This window comes from Amblyomma mixtum, chromosome 3 (genome assembly GCF_055824585.1).
Source record: "Amblyomma mixtum isolate Tamu chromosome 3, ASM5582458v1, whole genome shotgun sequence".
Lineage (NCBI taxonomy): Eukaryota > Metazoa > Arthropoda > Arachnida > Ixodida > Ixodidae > Amblyomma > Amblyomma mixtum.
In genome coordinates this window covers 260,184,424-260,202,955 of record NC_143014.1, presented here as the reverse complement: position 1 = coordinate 260,202,955, position 18,532 = coordinate 260,184,424, and the positions used below count along the sequence as shown (strand labels likewise).

Here is an 18,532-nt window from a genome sequence, read left to right as displayed (position 1 = left end):
GGGTGCTTAGTCACGTACCCTTCCTTTACACAGCGAAACAAGGGCGCAGACATGCCAAAGCAAGAGACGCGGACTGAAACGGAAAGGGGCACAGGCAGAGAACGCCTGCTGTCCTTCGGCGGCTGGCGGGACGGCGAGGTTCCCGGCGTGCGCTGAAGCATAATGAGATCCGGCCAAGTCGGCTCATCCTGTCGGTGCTCGGCGTGCATTTCGCACTGGCGAGCAGAGTTTTCCCGCTGCGACCGTCGGCGCCGTGGCTTAGTTGGTTAAAGCGCCTGTCTAGTAAACAGGAGATCGTGAGTTCGAATCTCACCGGTGCCTAGTAACCTAATAGGTTGCACACCCCCTTTTTTTTCCCCGCGAAATTCTCGTTGCAACGCAGTGCAATTCTCGTTAGCCGTCGCTATAAGGGGGAGCCGGTTACCTGTATTTACTCTCCCGTCGCTTTTGCCTTGATGCGCAGTCTGCACATGGTCGTTGATATTTGTTTACTTTGAAACATATGCCCGCAGACAGAACAATATGGAGCAGAACATCAGTGGAAAAAAATTCGCGCACCGTATTTAAACGCGGCCCAGAATATATATATGCAGCCCATTCATGAGTATGCGTCCTACACACTGCGCAATAAATCATTAGGCTATGCACCCTGGATAAAAAGACGTTAAATTCCTTCTCCCAAGCAGCGTTACACAAATTTTTCACGTCTGGTGCACGTATAAAGATGTATCAGCTCCTTGCACCCTTAATCCTTGACACGCTGGGATGAAGTATGAAATAACGACTGGTATATAGGGGAAGGGACACGCGCACGGGCAACAGAAAGATCGCTGGGAGACTTCCACGTAAGGGGCGACGCGAAGAGGAATTTAGGCGCATCAGTGCAGGATTACAAGATGGCCACCGGTCAGCGGGGAAGCCATCCGGGCCATGAAGCAGACTGCAGTGGAACCAGAGCTTGTTAGTGACGGCGCGGGAGTGTGTATCCACAGAGCTGCTATAAGCACCAAGTAGAAAGGATGCGGGTAATGAGAGAGAGAGAAAGGAATTTTAATGAGAGGAAAAGGTGGAGAGGTCGGCCGGTGGTAACATGGCCCTGGCCTGCTGCTCCACACAGGGGAAAGGGAAGGGGAAGAAAGGGAAAGTGCGAATGAAGGTTGATGATGGCATAATACAATGAGTTTCATGGGTGATGTCCACACACACAAAAACTCTGGCTGGCACTCCTATCGCAGTAAGTAGACGCACGTGAAACTATTTTCTTGAAACACACATCATGAAAACACAAATGTAAACCATGTAAACTGTGTATATCTTGTATGTAGTGCACAGGCGGTCACAGACGGGTATCCAGGCCTGTTTCACACAAAAACTTGAGCACTGGGGGTAATGGTACAATCAAGGACACAGCACCGGATGAAAACTTCCGGGAATCCAAGTGCGAAAAACGTAGGGCGAACGAAGCCAGGACCACCGCCGCCAGGCGAGGCCAAGCGAGCGGCAGCCCCGTTTGGGCGGGAACTAGGAACTGCGAGAGACACGTTAGTGCGACTCCAAAACTCGGAGTAGCATCCAGAGGCTTGAAATTGAACTGACCGTCAGGCCATTGGCTCCCAGATGTCCATTCTAACTTGTCACGTGCCCAAGTTCTCCTCATCCATTAGTCCATTCGCTTCCTTTTCCTCTCGCGAGCAGTAGTCTAGTTTATATGGAACGCATAAATAAGTAACTGGAACCGAGCTCCACATAACCTTATCCAGGAAAAATGACGACCTGCCTGTACAAGTCATATCTAATCGTGCCACAAAAGTTCGACTCAAAACGACGCAAAATAGGCAGCAAAAGTGCGTGCTCCACATAAAAAAGCTGAAACGAGCTTCGTTCCAGGTGGGATATGTGGATCCCAGGTTTTAGCTGAATCTAATGTAGAACCAAAAAAGTATGCCAGGAACCGAGATTAGGAGCGTAGAGGAACGCACGCAGACCTGGAGGGAAAAATTCAAATGAACAGTTTACTGCGGCTAGCACGCGCTCACAAACACAAGAATTGGTAGATGGCGATAGCATCAAGCGCTCGAAGCGTCCTTTGCACCAATATATTCATAAATGTACTGTGCGACGTTAGTGCACGTTAAAGAACCCCAGGTGGTCGAAATTTCCGCAGCCCTTCACTACGGCGTCCCTCATAGCCTGTGTTGCTTTGGGACGTTAAACCCCCATAAACCATGCCTTACAAAAAAATTTTAGACAGTCCATAGAGTGTCTATAGACTTCTGTCTATAAAGTCTATAGACTGTCTGTAGACAAGTCTATAGGCAATACAAATGCCATAGACAGTCTATAGACAATCTATAGATTTATGGTCATACACTGTTAGTAGACTTTTGTCTGTAGACAGTCTATAGACTATGAATAGACAAAAAACAATATCTATGGGAAGTCAATAGCGTCTATAAGAAGCCTATAGACTGTCTATAGACCATTTTTATAATGAAGCCAAAAATGACTGGGAACAAGCGCCAACAAGCCTGCGAACAACACCGAATTCGTCCTAGCTGTCGCGAGTGATCACAGTCATCGCATGCAGAGCTATCTCTATGTTTCAAGCGATAAACGATAGCTCGCGGTAAAGTGGGAATTAAAAGCCCCCTTCCTGGAGGCACTGTATAAAAAAGGAAAATATAAGAAAGCTGTGCGTCAATGTGGAAAATGTGGAGTCGGGAATTGGACGGAAACTCGTTTGGCTGGGGACCATATTAAAACTTGAAAATATTTTCCCATTTTAAATTTCAAAAAATAATATATGACTTATCGGCAACGAAATCCGGCGTCGGCGTTGACCAGCAGCAGTATTCCCGAAAATCCCCGAAGACGTCACTTGGTATTAAAGTTTCTTCCGAAGGGGCGCGGAATTGAGCCCAGGATTTTCATACTGCGAGGAAAGCACTCAACCCATGAGCCACAAAACTTTTCTTCGTGATTGGAATGACCACAAAATGGCGTAGCTTCTCTGCGAACAGAGGTGAACCTAGCATATGCGTTGCCTTACGACAGTGTGCTAAAGAGTAGGTGCGTCATTATAAAACAAGAGGAAAGTTAAATAAAATAAAAGCTAAAATAATATAAAACCAACTATTTTGCATTTAAAGCACGTAAATAGTCATAAGTGCCCTCCGTAATTTTTTTAACCAAGTTCTGGTCATACAGTACTAACTGGAACCCGGTACAGTTGTATAGTTAACGTTGGCATTTAATAAGTCTAATGCATGTTTCCTTATATAATTTAGACACTTCGGGCCATGCTTCTTTATCAGTGCGTTTTCTCAGCTGTTATTATACAAAGCACAAAAGATAAATGGCTATCAGCAGGCGTTGTTCTACAATAGCGTAATTATGACGCCACACGAACTGGATACCATTCAAAAGATTCATGGTAATCTGAACGTTGAGAAATATTAGGATATCCTCAAATGAGTTCCCCTTCCTTTTGTGTTGGATGATCGATTAGCTGATGAATTCCATGTTTTTCAGCACAATCGAAAGCACCACCCTGGTAGAGAGAAACGACAGCTGTCCCTGCGTGCCATCGCACCTAGCTCTAATTCGTCTAGGACAAAAAAATGCTTCCATAAGAAAAATTACCGGCGAAGGTATTTTAATTTGCTAATGCACGAACCATTTGCGAGGCAACTGTTGAGAAACTTGTGGTATGTCCGCTTTAGTAGATGCAGACAAAAGCCGTTCTAAGCGCCCACCGTTCTCTGCGAACGCGCTACACGAATATGCTGCAGATTTGGTCGAATGCATTCACCGGCATGCTCTCTCGGACATCACTTTTGACTGCGAGGCAGTTGTGAAATATTGTCACGACCAGAGAGGCCGTGGAGAAAGGCGTCGGGAAGAGCCCGAGACTGCCCTAGTAGCACAGATTGCTGCTGGAACATTGCAGCAATGTTACCTATTTAGGCTGCATTAACGTGGCTAGTGTCCTCCTTTGGCAATATCAAGACAACATACGTGAAAAACATGGCTGCTACATTTCCCACGATGTTGTGTCCACATATGTACAACATTGCTGCAACGTTGCCACAATGTTTCATAACATCATATGTAACATGCTTGAAAATTTTAGCAACCCTGCACAAGCATGCAGGCCTGCCAATTGGTAATCTTCACAACATATCATAACGCTTTTCGAGGACCAACGAGAGCGACCGGCACTTGAGCTCCACAATACAGTACTCATACACTTACCTCCGAGCGGATAACATAGAGTCAAGCTTATATAGCCGTTCCTGAAGGGTGTCCCAAGGGTGACAGTGGCGAATAGGTAATAAACAAAGCTTTGCGACATATTAATCGAGCTGTGCATGCAATTTATAGCAGGCGCAACAGAAGACGTTCAGTTGCAAAGTACTGCTAGTTGAAAAAAATGTTTACTGTAGCAACAGTCGGAAAACTTCTGGAACTCTGTGCTTGAAATATATTTGTAATGTTGCTTTATTGTTATGATTCAAGCATTATAATAACGTTCATCAGGCTGTATTGCCTCAACGTTGCATCTCGATGTTGTTCCAAAGATGGCAGATGGTATGTTATCCTAACGAATTTCTGAACATTTGGCTGCAATGTTAGCAGAGAGTGTCATCCTGACCGACTTATGGGCATGTTGCTGTAACGTTGGAGTATGTTGCACAACATTATAAAACATTGGCGACATTGTCATAACGTTCTGGCGACATTTTGTGTTACTAGGGTGGGAGCATTCTTTTAATTGCAGCGCCAGGTTCCAGGACACCGAACAGAACAAGCGCGCCTCGAGAGTCCACCGCCGCTTCGTCGTCGTCTTCGACTCAGCGCGGAGGCCGCCCGGCGCGTTAGGCGCGTGGCAATATTGTAAGATGCCCTTATGAACATATTGATAGGAATGGTCTTACCTGTCGAGTTAGAGCGAAATTCTGCTTTCAAGGTTCGTCCTGCGGTCGTAGACAGAAGTTGAGGCTGCCATGGATAACCGATGGGGTGCGTTCTTGACCATAAATATCAGAAAAATTGGCATATGATTACGATAGTGGGTAATGCAAAATTTGAGCGCAAGTACTCACACGACACCTGCCACCGCTGGCAGGTGGCGTGTTAAGCTGTTAGCCGCCCTCCGGGATCTTCCCGTGGCAGCCACCTTCCGCTTGCCCAATAAAGCCCTCACGAGGGAGGAAGCAGTCAGCTGGCGTAGGCTACAAACAAACTCCTTCCCCAACTTGTACATCTATAAAAAGATGTCACCAACACAATACAGAGCAAACTGCCCCTGGTGCGGCGACACACCCACACTATACCACATCACATGGGAGTGCGAACGAAATAAAGCATTCCACCAACACGAATTCCCGAGTGCGGAGCAATGGGAGAGCCGGCTCAGCAGCGAGCTCGCGGCCCAAAGGGCCTTAGTGCGGCACGCTACTGATGCAGCGCGACTCAGTGGAGCCCTGGACTAGGGGCCCAACCTTGCTGAAGAGAAGCCTCAAGTAGCCGGCGCCACGAAAGACGACGGAGGCTTCGAATCCGCGAATCTCTTAAAAGATCTCAATAAAAGTTTTCTACTACTACTACTACTTCCTCCGCTCTCACCGTGGCAGGTGGCGTTTCGCCCTGGTACTGCCAGCCACGGTTGTCAGGCGACGATTTACACCCACTACGACGTGGAATACAGGAACTAGCGCCGAAGAGCTGCGCTCTAAAAATACAAGCCTGCCAAGTGGGTGGGGGGCATCAGCGGATATTTATCCAGAACTACTGTCGATCCCCTGCGGCATTTTAAGGCTATAGCTTTACTAGCCCAAGAAGTACTTTGGTTTGGTCTAATTGGTTCATAGCTGTAGTTGGTGTCAGGATGGCGCGAAAGGAACAAGGACGAGGAACAAGTTCCGCCTGTCCTGTTGTGTTCTTGTGCCTCTCTCCTTACTAGCCCCATTACGAGAAAAGTGTGTTAGTGTGTGTACACCCAGATGGTGCAGATAATCCGAGCGATGGCAAGAAAAATAGGGTGACGTCATCAAGCGGCCGGAGGACGCACACAGCAAGCCGAGCGGCACATTTTCAGAGAGCCATATACATTTGGTTCATCTTATGTATACCCGCCACTGGTAGACCTCAATGTGGCGCCAGTTTTCCTGACTACAATCGTACTATAGCTGTGAGCAACCGCTTGTCGTTCCGGGTGGTGCCATGCCATCTCTCTCTGAATGTGGCTTACATGTGCTAGTCCAGTTAGACGCTAAATTGCGACAGGTATTCGAACTGACGACACATGCACCTTCAATAGTATTCCTTTCCACTTGACCTCTTCCCTTAAGGCGCGGTTGAGGTGTCCACAGAGTTGTGAGACACTGCGCCATTTCCTTTCCTCAAAAACAACTTTTCGTATTTAAATTGTACGCAACCGGTCGCCGTACACCCTTGAGGGAGGCGTCACACGAATTCCGTTCCATATAGCGTACGTTTCTTAGTCAGGCTGGAGGCTAGCTCGCGACAGGCATTCAAACCGAGTGTCCGACTGTTTCACTCGGATGTTTGTGGATTCTGCGTTTGTGGAATCAGCGTTGAGAGGCTCGTCTTCGCTTATTTCTCAGTGCGCAACCTACGTCCAGGTCGAACGCCCACGATGACACACTGACGCCTTCGTCTTCGCAGCACGTAAGCAGCCTTAAGGGCTCTCGGGATATTTTACAGGCAGCCCACAAAACACATACATAAATGTTGGACAATATTGGAACGAATCTTTAACAGCAAAAACAATAATTTGTAAGCGAAGCAAAAATGCGGCAAGACAAGCGAAAAAATATAACGTTCAAATGTGCGTTAAAAACCGCAATGAAGCGTTTTTTGATAAGAAAATGCAATATCGATAACGACTAATGAAACTGTTGACACATATCAGTAAAAGATTACAGAGAAAGGACATTGCACCGAAAGAAGAGTTTTATGGGTTTATGGGGGTTTAACATCCCAAAGCGACTCCAGCTATGAGGGACGCCGTAGCCCCGGAAATTTCGACCACCTGGAGGTCTTTAACGTGCACCGACATCGCACAGTACACAGGCCTCTAGAATTAGTAAAGAAGAATTTAGAACGATTTCTAAGTCATTATCATTGGTGAGGGCTTCTTTGGGTTTCAAAGTCACAGCTGAGGACTTTGCGGACATAAAAATCAGGCTTTTTTGTAGCAAGAAATTCTTCACTAGTTTAACAAAATTCATCCGGTGTAGAACTGTGTGTAAATGAATTTTCCAAGTTGTTCCACTCCCTAATTACAAGTGGAAAATGTGAGTGTTTAAGGCGTTCACAATAGCACGTAAATTGATTTAAAGTCAAAGAATGTTTATTGCATGTAGGTCTTGTATCAGCAATAGCGGTATATTTTGATGTATCTATATTAAAACAGTGAAGCAATATTTGGTATAAAGATTTCAGGGGGTAGTTATTTTATATCTATTAAATCTGCTGCCTTCTTTTGCATTTCTTCTAGTCCGTTTTTTAGTTGAATGGATATTGTTGGGCACAATTTTACGCGTTAAAAAATTTCGTTCAAAGAACTTCTCGTTAAAAAGCTAGCTTGTCCACAATATCCGGGTATGCTGCACACAGTTATCTATGGCGGCACTGCCATAATGAAGCCGCGTGTAAAGAGTGTATTCAAGAGCGATTAGATTTGCTTGTCTTTAACTCAGCCAGCCTGAGGCTTGGCAATTCCTCACCCCTTCAAAGTGACTCTTGTTATCAGCATTCCAAGACAATTTTCTTGAGCGGTGAGAAGGCTGCCGCCAACTATCATTTATTCCAAGTCGCTCAAAACATTTTTTCCCGCTTATCTTTGCTGGCAGCTTTCGCTAATCTGCAGTCAAGCGCAATTGACGCTGGAACGATTCTTGCATACCGCTGCTGCTCTGGCGCCGAAATGCGCCAAAGCTAGTCAGTCAATATCATTGGCGGTGTGTGAGCACCATCCTTTTAACGTCACAGAAAACAAGTCACCGGTCACAACTGCTATTACTTCACCTTACATGGAACCGAGGTCTGTGGTCATTTACAGCCCATGAAAAGTAGCTGAACACTTACACAGAAGGAATTGTTCCCTTTTGCGTTATTTTTCATCCACCATTTTTAAGCACATCTCAAGTATATACGGACGAGAATGAGCTTACGCGGCTTGCTGCATCTACCAGGTGTTTCAGGGAAGATAAGTAACCTTCAAAAGCAGGCATTTTGGCGTAAAATATGACTTTTGCGGCATAGTATTACCGGTATTGGCGGACATAGGAAAGCCCGTGAATCGTTTTTAGTACGCTGGTTAACTAATTTTTAATAATTAACTTTTAACTATCATAGCTAGGCAACTGGTTGCAATTAGATATTTATAGCCCGTCGTTAGTAATACACATCAGGTTTTAGAATTTCTAAAACGCGATTATCCTCGGCACTGTGGCTAGAAAAAATATGGCTGCATCGTGCCGAAATGCATGCAGATTCTAAAAGCATGCAGGGAAAGCAATGTTTCCAGTGAGCGCAACTAGTAAAAAAAAAAACAAATTTTGTCGACACACACTGCCAACAGTAATCGCGTTTTCTAAATTCTAAAAATCGATATACCTATCACTAACGACCGGCTACAAATCTCTAATTGCAACTAGGCGCCCAACTTTACTTGTTAAAAAAATTGAACAATAAGTTAATCAGCTTATTAAGAAAAAAAACTTTAAAATCGAGATTTCAGGAAAGTAAATGGCGCAGCAATTGTCTCAAATATCTTGGTGGACACCCGAACCACGCCGAAAGGGAAGGGAGGAAGGTGGAGTGAACGAAGAAAGAAAAGGAGGTGACGCAGTGGAGTGCTGAGGAATACTTTCCGCCACCTAGGTATGTAACTTTTAAGACGATTCACTAGTTGTTTTCTGGTGTACGCCAACACAAGTAATACTATACTGAAAAGAAACCATAACTTTACCTTAAAAACCTATTTTAAAAAATTACTTAGCCTTCCCTCAAACATCTGGTATAGTCTCTTGCAGTAGATACGTTTCATCCGCAGTTGTTTTTCGAAGTTTCCTTCTGGATTTTCTACCGACTTCCTTGCGAACACATCAGTAGCGACAGCGAAGAGTACCTCGCTGTACGCGCCGGAGCGAAGTGTGTTGCTTTAACAAACGAAGGCCTTGCGCACCACCTCGAAGTCACACAAATCGCCGCTCTTCGCTGTCGTCCGCGCTATGAGGGCACTAAGTCCAGGCTCACTGAAAGTGGCTCTACGAGGCTACTTAGTTTAAGCAAACATCAGAAGCCGCTCGACCCGCAACCCCTGAAAGTCGAACAGCGGAGGCACATCTACGACCAGCAATAAGGCATTGCTAGTTATGCAGTGTTATGGAATACGCGGCGTTCCTTTAACCTTATTTGCTAGCTACCTTGACAACCGATCTCAAACAACTATCATTAACGGTATTTCATCTGGGATCGGTCAGATTGAGTCTGGTGTGCCACAGGGCTCCGTTCTAGGACCAACGTTGTTCTTATTATATATTAATGATATCGTCAACCTTCGTCCAGCAGACAACATTATAATCTATGCAGACGATACTAACGTATTTTTTTCAGGGCAAGATAGTAATATTTTGCAAGCAGCCTCCAATAGTTGGTTATCCCAATTGTCTGTTTGGTTAAAATCAAATAGGTTAGAACTTAATGTCAGGAAAACAAAGTACATACTGTTTAGAGCCAAAAATAAGGAAGTTCCGAACAACTTCCAAATTCACTTCGAACAAGCTCCTATAACTCGTGTCAGCTCTACAATGTTCCTTGGAGTCATTTTTGAAGAACATTTACTCTGGACAGATCATGTAAACTACGTTTGCACTAAAATGGCTCGCTCTGTTGGTATCCTAAATAAATTTCGCACAATACTGCCTCGAAAATTCAAACTACAAATTTATTTCTCTGTAGTCTTTTCGCATGTACAATATTGTTTGTTGATCTGGGGAACGACTACCTCAACCAATCTTGTGAAAGTACTTACTTTACAAAAAAGAGCTGTACGAGCGATTGATAATTTACATTACAGTGAGAGCACGGGTCCTTCCTTCCTCAACCATAGACTGCTAACCATCACGGCGGCTTACCACAAGAAGCTTGCTGTTTATATCAGAAACCTTATGAAAGGAAACTGGCAGACTTTCAAGAGCACATATTTAATTGCCCAAACAGCATAGTCTTAGGCACCCTCAATACCATGCATCAAAATCCCGTACAAACTATGGGTTCCAAAAACTAACTCACATAATTCCTCATACATTAAACACCTATCCATATTGAACAGAACTGTCACTACAAAATATGTCCGAGGTCAGATTTAGGAAAACTGTTCATGAATATTTTTGTTATAGCTAGTTGTGGTGTGTTTTTACCTAATCAGTTTTTGTCTTTGTTATGTTTTGATCTTAGTTTTGTTGTGCTTAGCTCTATGCATGCCTGATCTCTGTTTTGTTGTCAATATATCCGCTGTTTTTCTAGTTTCTGTTACTTATGGAAACTTTGTACCATTGCCAAGTGCCACTTTGTTTTTTTGTTTTTTACATGGGGAGGGCAGACCTCTGTCAGGCGCTACTAGGCGCCTTTAGCTTGCTCTCCCTTGTTTGCAGTCTCTGTACTGGCCAAATAAAACCAATAAATGAAATGAAATGAAATAATCGCTCTCAACCATGCCTCAATATAGCCTAACGCTTATCCCCGTCAGCTTCTAGCGCGCACTATATACAGAAATAAAATAGTGTTCCTCAGGGGTAAAATCAGACCCAAAGACCTATATTTTGTTCCCTGCTCCATGAATATAGTTCCGTCTACTAACGAACTCCTTCCATGCGATACATAGACGTCCGTTAGCCGCAAGAAAGGACGCCACCCGCAGCAGTGACAAAAAAAAACGCTTTGTTTACTCGATCTGGCTTCGCGCAATTTTGTTCAAGCGGAAAGCAGGGCTGCCGATGTGGTGTTTTTTTCCAAATTGATGCACTAGAGGCTACTAGGCTTAGCTAGGCGCTGTCCATAAGTCTTGGCAACGGTCTGTTCTTCAAAGAGTGGTGCACTCCACCGTCGTGTCCGCGTTCTGTGTCACCCACGGGTGGGCAAGAACTTGTTCCAGTTCAATCCGATTCTCCGCTCGCAGCTGCAGCAGCTGCGCAAGAAAGAAGAAAATGTTAGTCGTTGGCATGTTTAAACATATTTCTCTCTCTCCCTACCTCCCTTACCCTACAACGTTCTACTATCTGTATCCCTGTCTGTTTTCTATCAATCTATATCTATGACTATCTATCTTACATATTTTATACCCACTGTTCCGTCAATGAAAAGCGAAAAAAAAATCCCTCGGCCTAACCGCCCGCTTTTTAGGGCTCGAACTTTGCAGAACGGTGGCATTTGGCGGTAAATTTTGTTTTATGTTACATTTTGATGGAGTAATGGGGTTTTGATTCGGTTAAAATTGATATGAAATCATCGTATGTGGCGACGGCGCGCCAAATTCGGGGGCACTTTGTCGACCTAAAGGGCGGTGAGTCGGAAGCCTTAAGCGTGGTGTTGCTGCTTGTGTCACTGATGTGTGGTTAAGATGTTAAGCTTCGCCTCTAAGACTGGAACGCGACAGCGTCTTGCAACGCTGCCAGAGTCTGCAGAACGCTATCGCTCGTTCGGCTGTACGCATTGCTCGTCGGTAAACCGGTTTTTGAGGAAAGGAAATGTATCTGTCTAGCATGTCTCTGTAGACACCTGAACCTCGCTGTAAAGGAAGGGAGAAAGATGGGAGTAAACGAAGACACCGTATTCACTAGACGCGCCCTTGTTCATTCCAAATCGTCGAGCTGGCATGGAGGCGTGGTTAGCGTGCTTGTCTCGCACTCCGGAGACGCTGGTTCGATTCCCCAACTCGACCAATTTCCTACTCGCTTTTATTTATTTTTCTGGTCTGCCTATAAAGGTTAATTAGGCTATTTGGTTAATTAACTAATTGACTAAGCTCAGTCACACTTACTTGGAGCATCACTATACGATCCCTTTAATTGGTTGCATGGTCACTAGCCAAAGTACAATAGGCCCCGTTTAAAATTCGCGCACTGGGACGTCACGATCATTTTGACCAATTGAAAAGCGTGTCATTTCTGTCGTTAACAACTGCTTACAACGATGAGTCATTAAAGGTTTCCGCCTTAAAACCTTCGAGCTTTCGCCGTAATGATGCCGGTCGCACCATCATGCGCCCTCCAGCCGAACGAGCACTCTACCGTGCAGGGAGGCTGCGGAAAAACTCATGGCGAGAAGCGCAAGGTGCGGGGTGGGATGCATTTGCATGAAACAGCATTTTCTGCACCCAATTTTGATAAATTAGCCAAGAAAGCACTTTCAAACAAACCGCGCAGCTGCATCCACCAATCTTGAGCTTCGCCGCAGCCTAGCACTCGTTCCTCCGACGGGCACAGATGGCGCTACGGGTACGACCGGTGCGAAAGCTTGCCGTTTCGGTCAGCCGTCACCGCAGACGATAGAGATTTTCTATTAATGCTGACCGAATTAGCCGAGCACCCCACCTAAACGAAGTGTAAAACAAAACTGACTGCCAAATGGCACTTTTTGTGCGAAACTGAAGCCCGAACAAGCAAGCGGTAAGGCCGAGATAATTTTTGTCGATTTTCTCTCGACAGAACAGTCGGTATATCTCTCTATATTTCCCTATGTCTACCAATATCTGTCACTATCTATCTATACCTATCTACATCTCTCTATGTCTGTCTATAAAGAGATATCTATCCAGCTTTCTCTGTCTATCAAACAACGAATATCCCTCTAATGCATAAGCGCGGATGAGGCAAAGATAGATTGCGAAATTCGCTCTTTCTGAATAGAGCAAGGTACTAGGCACCAGTCTATCGCACTGCAATAGTCCCAACTTAGCCGAAGAAAGGTGCGACATTAGTACGGAGGGAGCAAACTGGGTGTTTCAAGTTATTCAATACAGATTTTTCTTTGAAAGCCCACAAAAAAATACGACGGTGCGGTCTGTGCCTTTAAATTAGCGCGCAAGGTGGACAATTATTTTCACGACAGAGACCAAGAAAAATATTATGTGAAATCTACTAATCGACTGTTTAATGTGCGTGCGTGCGCGCACGCGCGCACGTTTGCTGCTCTGCACGTTCATCCGGGGATTTCGTCCTTCGCCTTTTCGTTCTGACACACACACACACGCACGCACACACACACGCACCCACACACACGCGCGCGCGCACGTACGCACGCAGGCACGCACGCACACACACGCGCGCACACGCACACACACACACGCGCGCACACACGCGCGCGCGCACACACACGCGCACGCACACACGCACACACACGCGCGCGCGCGCGCGCGCACACACACACACACGCGCACGCACACACACACACGCACAAGCACACACACACGCACAAGCACACACACACACGCGCACACACACGCGCACACACACGCGCACACGCACACACACGCGCGCGCGCAGACACGCACACGCGCACACACACGCACACGCACGCACGCATGTGTGTGTGTGTGTGTGTGTGTGTGTGTGTGTGTGTGTGTGTGTGTGTGTGTGTGTGTGTGTGTGTGTGTGTGTCAGAAAGAAAAGGCGAAGGACGAAATCCCCGGAAGAACGTGCAGAGCAGCAAACGCTAAATCATGGACGAAGCCAGTCCTCTGACAGATTCCGAGGCCGAAAGACGCGCACGGCGAGCTATACAGCAACGCGAAAAGAATAACCCCAACGTAAGTGAACCGATCCAGTGGATGTAGGGAGGCGGCAAACAGAAGCAGTGCAGCCGAGACCATGTAACCTTGCTAAACGGGATGCGCAAACAGATCAAGAGAGCACATGCAGATGTCAAACTTTACAGGCGAGGAACGACTGCAAGAACATTTGGGTTCAACTAGAATTTTCAAGCCAAAGAGCAGCTAAACAGAGAGAAACTGAGCTAAACAAGAGCATACGTGCTAGCGCACCTAAGTCGCAGGTAACATCACTTTTGTTTTAGGGCGCAACAACGTTTGTGAAACTGGAGACTTTGAACATCGAAGGTGAGGCAAGTTTATAATATTTCTCAATCTGCATCGTGGTTCGAAATATCGAATTCGTTAAATAGGCTTTCGATAGCTCGCTAGGTTGGCTTTGCCGCATTGCACATTTGCGTCCCTGTGCGTGGTATCATCACGGGATTCACGTCAAAATCTTTTACTTCACAAAAGACGTAAACTGCGTCGGTATTTGATTCATCAACGACATTTTACCAGTGTGCAAGGTGAGAAAGCCAACTTGCGGAGTTTTCATATTTTTTTTTGTGGGGGGCGTTCGCTACCGCGAACCCCAATGCCTTTTCTGAAATTTTAACACCAGCGCTCGCCATCGATTTATATGGCCTTGCACTTGGGAAGTTAGATGGGGCGCCTTTCATTCGATGAGAAGAAAGTTGATTAGATAATTTTATTCAATAGTAGTCCTCGCTGCCCACTTTCGCCTAAATAATCTCCGCCCTACCGCGCAATCAACCTATACAGACTGCACTGTAGTAGCTTTCACGGCCTTTAAAAGTAAACGATACTCAAGAATTTCAAACACCCGGCATACCTATAGTGGGGACACTGCAACAAGCAGTGCATGCAAGCTTCGCTGAGAGGCATGCATGCAGCCTGTAGCTACCATCCATGCACCACTTGATGCAACCGATACTGCTCACCTTTCGGATGACATCACGAGCAGGGGCGCCAACATGCTGAGGGAAAGCAATGTTTGCCCTCCTGATTAACGCCCGCGTCTGGTGTTCGGACGGGGTCTCGAACGGTGCGCATCCAACGAGGAGCTCATAAGTGAGGACTCCTAGGCACCAGTGATCAACTTTTTTGTCGTAGGATCCTCCAGCAACAATCTCGGGGGCCAAGTAGTCTAACGTTCCACATATGGTCTTCCTCCTGCAAGCAGCACTGCAAGTTTCGACATGTGAATACATGCCTCACGCACAAAGAGGCAGTCACCCACTGGCTATTGCTAGCCATGTGCCTCAACCTACAACCAGTTAGCTACTGCTTGGACGTGGCTTTGCAGCCTCTTTGCTGCCACTGATCATCGCAAGAAGACTGAAAGCAGCTCAAGCCCTTCCTGGTTTCTCGTTGCCTCATCAAGAGTCGCGACGCGACAGCAGACGGGGTGACAGCGTGAAATAACTGCACGCAGGCAAACTGTACGAAGAAGTCCTTATGAGAAGTAATTAATCCATGCCGTCACTTCTTTATGAAAAGATTATTCCCCTTTTCCAAACACTTTGTTAGCCAAACTTTCTTTCGTGACCTAAATAACTGGATTTGTAGTCTGATCCCGCAAAGCAGCTGTCTGCACAGCGTTGGTAAAATGTTTGGGAGAAACCTGAAAGGTGGAGTTATTAATCAATTCCACTTCTAGTTATTGATCAATTCGCTCTCCCTCTACCATGTGCTAGCCGCTCCGGTCAGCTCAGTTGGTAGAGTGACTGCTCCGGTGAAGCGGTAATCCCGGGCTCGAACCCCGGACCAGGAAGAATGTTTCTTTAACTACTAAGTTTCTGAAGATGAATAGCTTTCCTTTGTAGCCGTATGGCTGCGCTTAGGTGGATACCAATGAGTAATTTGCTCCCTTATGTCTGCACAGCATGCCACGGGAATATAACCAAAAGAGCACTAGGGCACTGTCAACATACCAGTCGTGTGCAGGGGCACACGACTGGTAATGCAGCAAAAGTTCTCCGGCGTACCTACCTCTCGTCAGGAGCCTGCACTGCCCATCCGAAGTCTGCAATTTTGATCTCTCCATTGAATCCCAGGAGGAGGTTCTCCGGCTTGATGTCGCGGTGGATGACACCATGGTCGTGGCAAAACGTGAGCGCCTGACAGAGTTGGTAAATATACTGCAAGAGGGGTGCCTTGTAAGCAACATGAACAGCGAGATTCGCAGCGCGACAGTGAAGCTGTTCTAGCAAGAACTCAAAAGAATGCAAATCATCACCTGAAACACGCAGCCCTATTTGTTTAGAGCAATGGCAAGACGTCACTTCCTGACCGGGCTACTGAAAATTCGACATGACTTTTTAGTGCCTTTCTGTGCTGAAGCTCAGGAACAGTCCAGTCACGAAGCCATATCACCGAAATATGGAGCCACTGCTCATGCCTGACAACGACACGTTGGTAATCTTGGGCTGCTTTCTGTGCTTAATTCTTAATCTCAAAGAGTATTGCTCGTGCAGCATACAAGAAACGTTTTGCGGGCCTGAAATCCTCGGTAGCTTGCAAAAAATGTGGTCACTAAATGCCCCTTAAAAATGCGCCAACTAATGACTCTCCCAGGCACCAAGTGTATGCATCATTCCATCGTTCGTTTCAATACATGGAAAGAAGAACTCGCAATCGAATTCTGCCCCGTTTCAGCACAAGATTGAAAGGCACATCTGAGTATACCGCACATAAAGAAAGACAGCTAGCTGCCTTGTTAGCGCCACTAATTCTGCTGCGACACATATCCCTCCCCTGGTCCCACTTTCTTATGTCCCCACTTTTGCTCTCATTCATTCTGTAGTGTTTGGCTACGGACGGAATGCATTCCCAAGATTTCACTGCCTTCTGAGCCATTTCTTGCAGCAAATGTGCCTCATTCTTGGCCACTCGATCATGCCCTTGTCTCGCATGTCTTGCACTCTGGTCACGATGTTTTGGCCGCTGCTTCAGGTATTTGGCGTAATCTTTGGAAACGTTTGGTGCAGCATGTGTCCTGTTTAAGAACAGATATTGACTATACCAATGCATTCACCGTACCCCGTCAAAAATTCCCCCCGACTTCAAACTGACGCTTTCGTCGCGTCAGCATCACATGTGTAGCACGATCGAACTCTGTGAAAATCCCACTAGATCCCCGTCGAGTTCCAGTTTCCGCGATCCGACTGCATACGCTTTTTGCCTTGCTTTGTGCTTGCATTATTTAATGCAAGCTCTCTTCGGAAACACCTATAGAGCACGTCTGACTTATCGCAGGTTAAAATGTTATCCCCCCTAAAAATCACATATTCGAAGCTAACCACATGTCCATGAATGCACAACGGCTTAGTAAACGGGACATAGAAGTTAAACAACCTCACACACTTCGAAGACAGAAAAGCCGAACATGTAGAATGGCTGTGGGTATATTTGAGCGTCAAAAGTTACAAAACGAAGCTCCCCCCATACCTTTAGTCATCCTTGAGGAAAAAAGTAATGCCAATAGCTATATTAGACTATTAAGGGGGCACGCCGCTTCCAAGGCTACCTGGACAGTAAAATCGCAATTCGCGACGTCTCGAGAGCTCTCCCTCTCTGGCTGATATGGTCACTATGGCCCACTGGGCGAAAGGGCTGTAACGTAGCGGTAGCGCAGGCAGACCAGAAGACTTGAAAGGATGTCGTACGCCAAAAAAGGACGAAACAGGAAGGAAACACAGAACAGGAAAGAGGCGCATGTGTTTTCTGTGTTTCCTTCCTGCTTCGTCCTTTTTTGGCGTACGACATTCTTTCAAGACGATGTACCAACTAACCCGTCAAAAAGTTCTACTAGACCAGAAGAGTTACAGGCACGCTTGCATAACCCTTTCGTCTCCGGTGTCTCTATCCGTGCACGTAATTCCTCATATTTTGTCAGTGTCGGCTACTGCAGAGACCTGATGTGCCAAGAATCACTGAACTTTTCATCTGCACGCTTTCATGACAAGCCACGTGGTGGCCCCTCGAAGCAGGAATGCGAAATGAAAGCACAAAATCATTTTTAAGATCGAAGTTTCCGTTTTTATGGTAGCTCTGGCGTGCCTCTGGTAAGTATGTTTGTTTTTATTCGCGTGTTTTTTTTATTGTAGCAGGGGTGGTAGCAGGAAGGGCTTTGAATGTTACATACATATTAGCTTAAAGTACACAACGGTGCATACATATATGCAAGCTGTATATAGAAGTTTAATAACGTTTGTAGAAGTGCGGTACTACTAAAATAAAGTTCATACGGCGAGAACAATTACAATTACAGAATCAGTTAGAGGATCCAGTTATAGCATCGGTATTCAGGTACTAAGTAACAGTCAAGCCACAAACAAGGCGACCAAAACACCAAAGAAAAAAAATCAACTACAGTCAATGCAGAAATTACAGCGTACCCCTTCCCCTGTCCTTTCTACTATGCCCTCACCCCTTTCCTTTCACTTCTAAACACTGCCTGCTAATCTTTATTTCCGCTGCCCCAGCTCAGGTGCTTCCAGCCACGATAGCAGATGCTGGGGCAGCAAACATTCTTTTACCTTCCATATGAAATGTAACAATAAAGTCACTACTACTACTACTAGTCATGGCACAAACAAGATGGCCAAAATAGCAATGCAAGAAGATAGTAGGAAAAAAATTACTGAGATGCATCTAGTCGATCGA

The 18,532-nt window shown here is 45.9% G+C and overlaps 1 protein-coding gene and 1 non-coding gene across 3 annotated transcripts in view; one reads left to right on the top strand and one right to left on the bottom strand.

Moving 5' to 3' along the window:
• The first annotated feature begins 247 nt into the window (after window positions 1–247).
• On the top strand, window positions 248–321 carry TRNAT-AGU (transfer RNA threonine (anticodon AGU)). The gene has a single exon. It is a non-coding gene; the product is annotated as a tRNA-Thr (tRNA).
• A 9,692-nt stretch (window positions 322–10,013) lies between these two features.
• Window positions 10,014–18,532, bottom strand: part of LOC149354560 (aurora kinase C-like) — an 85,071-nt gene continuing 76,552 nt past the window's right edge. For both annotated transcript variants that reach the window (XM_089583425.1, XM_089583424.1), the window contains 3 exons: window positions 15,857–16,005; window positions 14,806–15,049; window positions 10,014–11,221 (listed from right to left, as the gene is read on the bottom strand). In XM_089583425.1, the coding sequence (XP_089439551.1) occupies window positions 11,117–11,221; window positions 14,806–15,049; window positions 15,857–16,005 (498 nt within the window). In that variant the 3' untranslated portion in view covers window positions 10,014–11,116. The remainder of the gene's footprint in view (window positions 11,222–14,805; window positions 15,050–15,856; window positions 16,006–18,532) is intronic.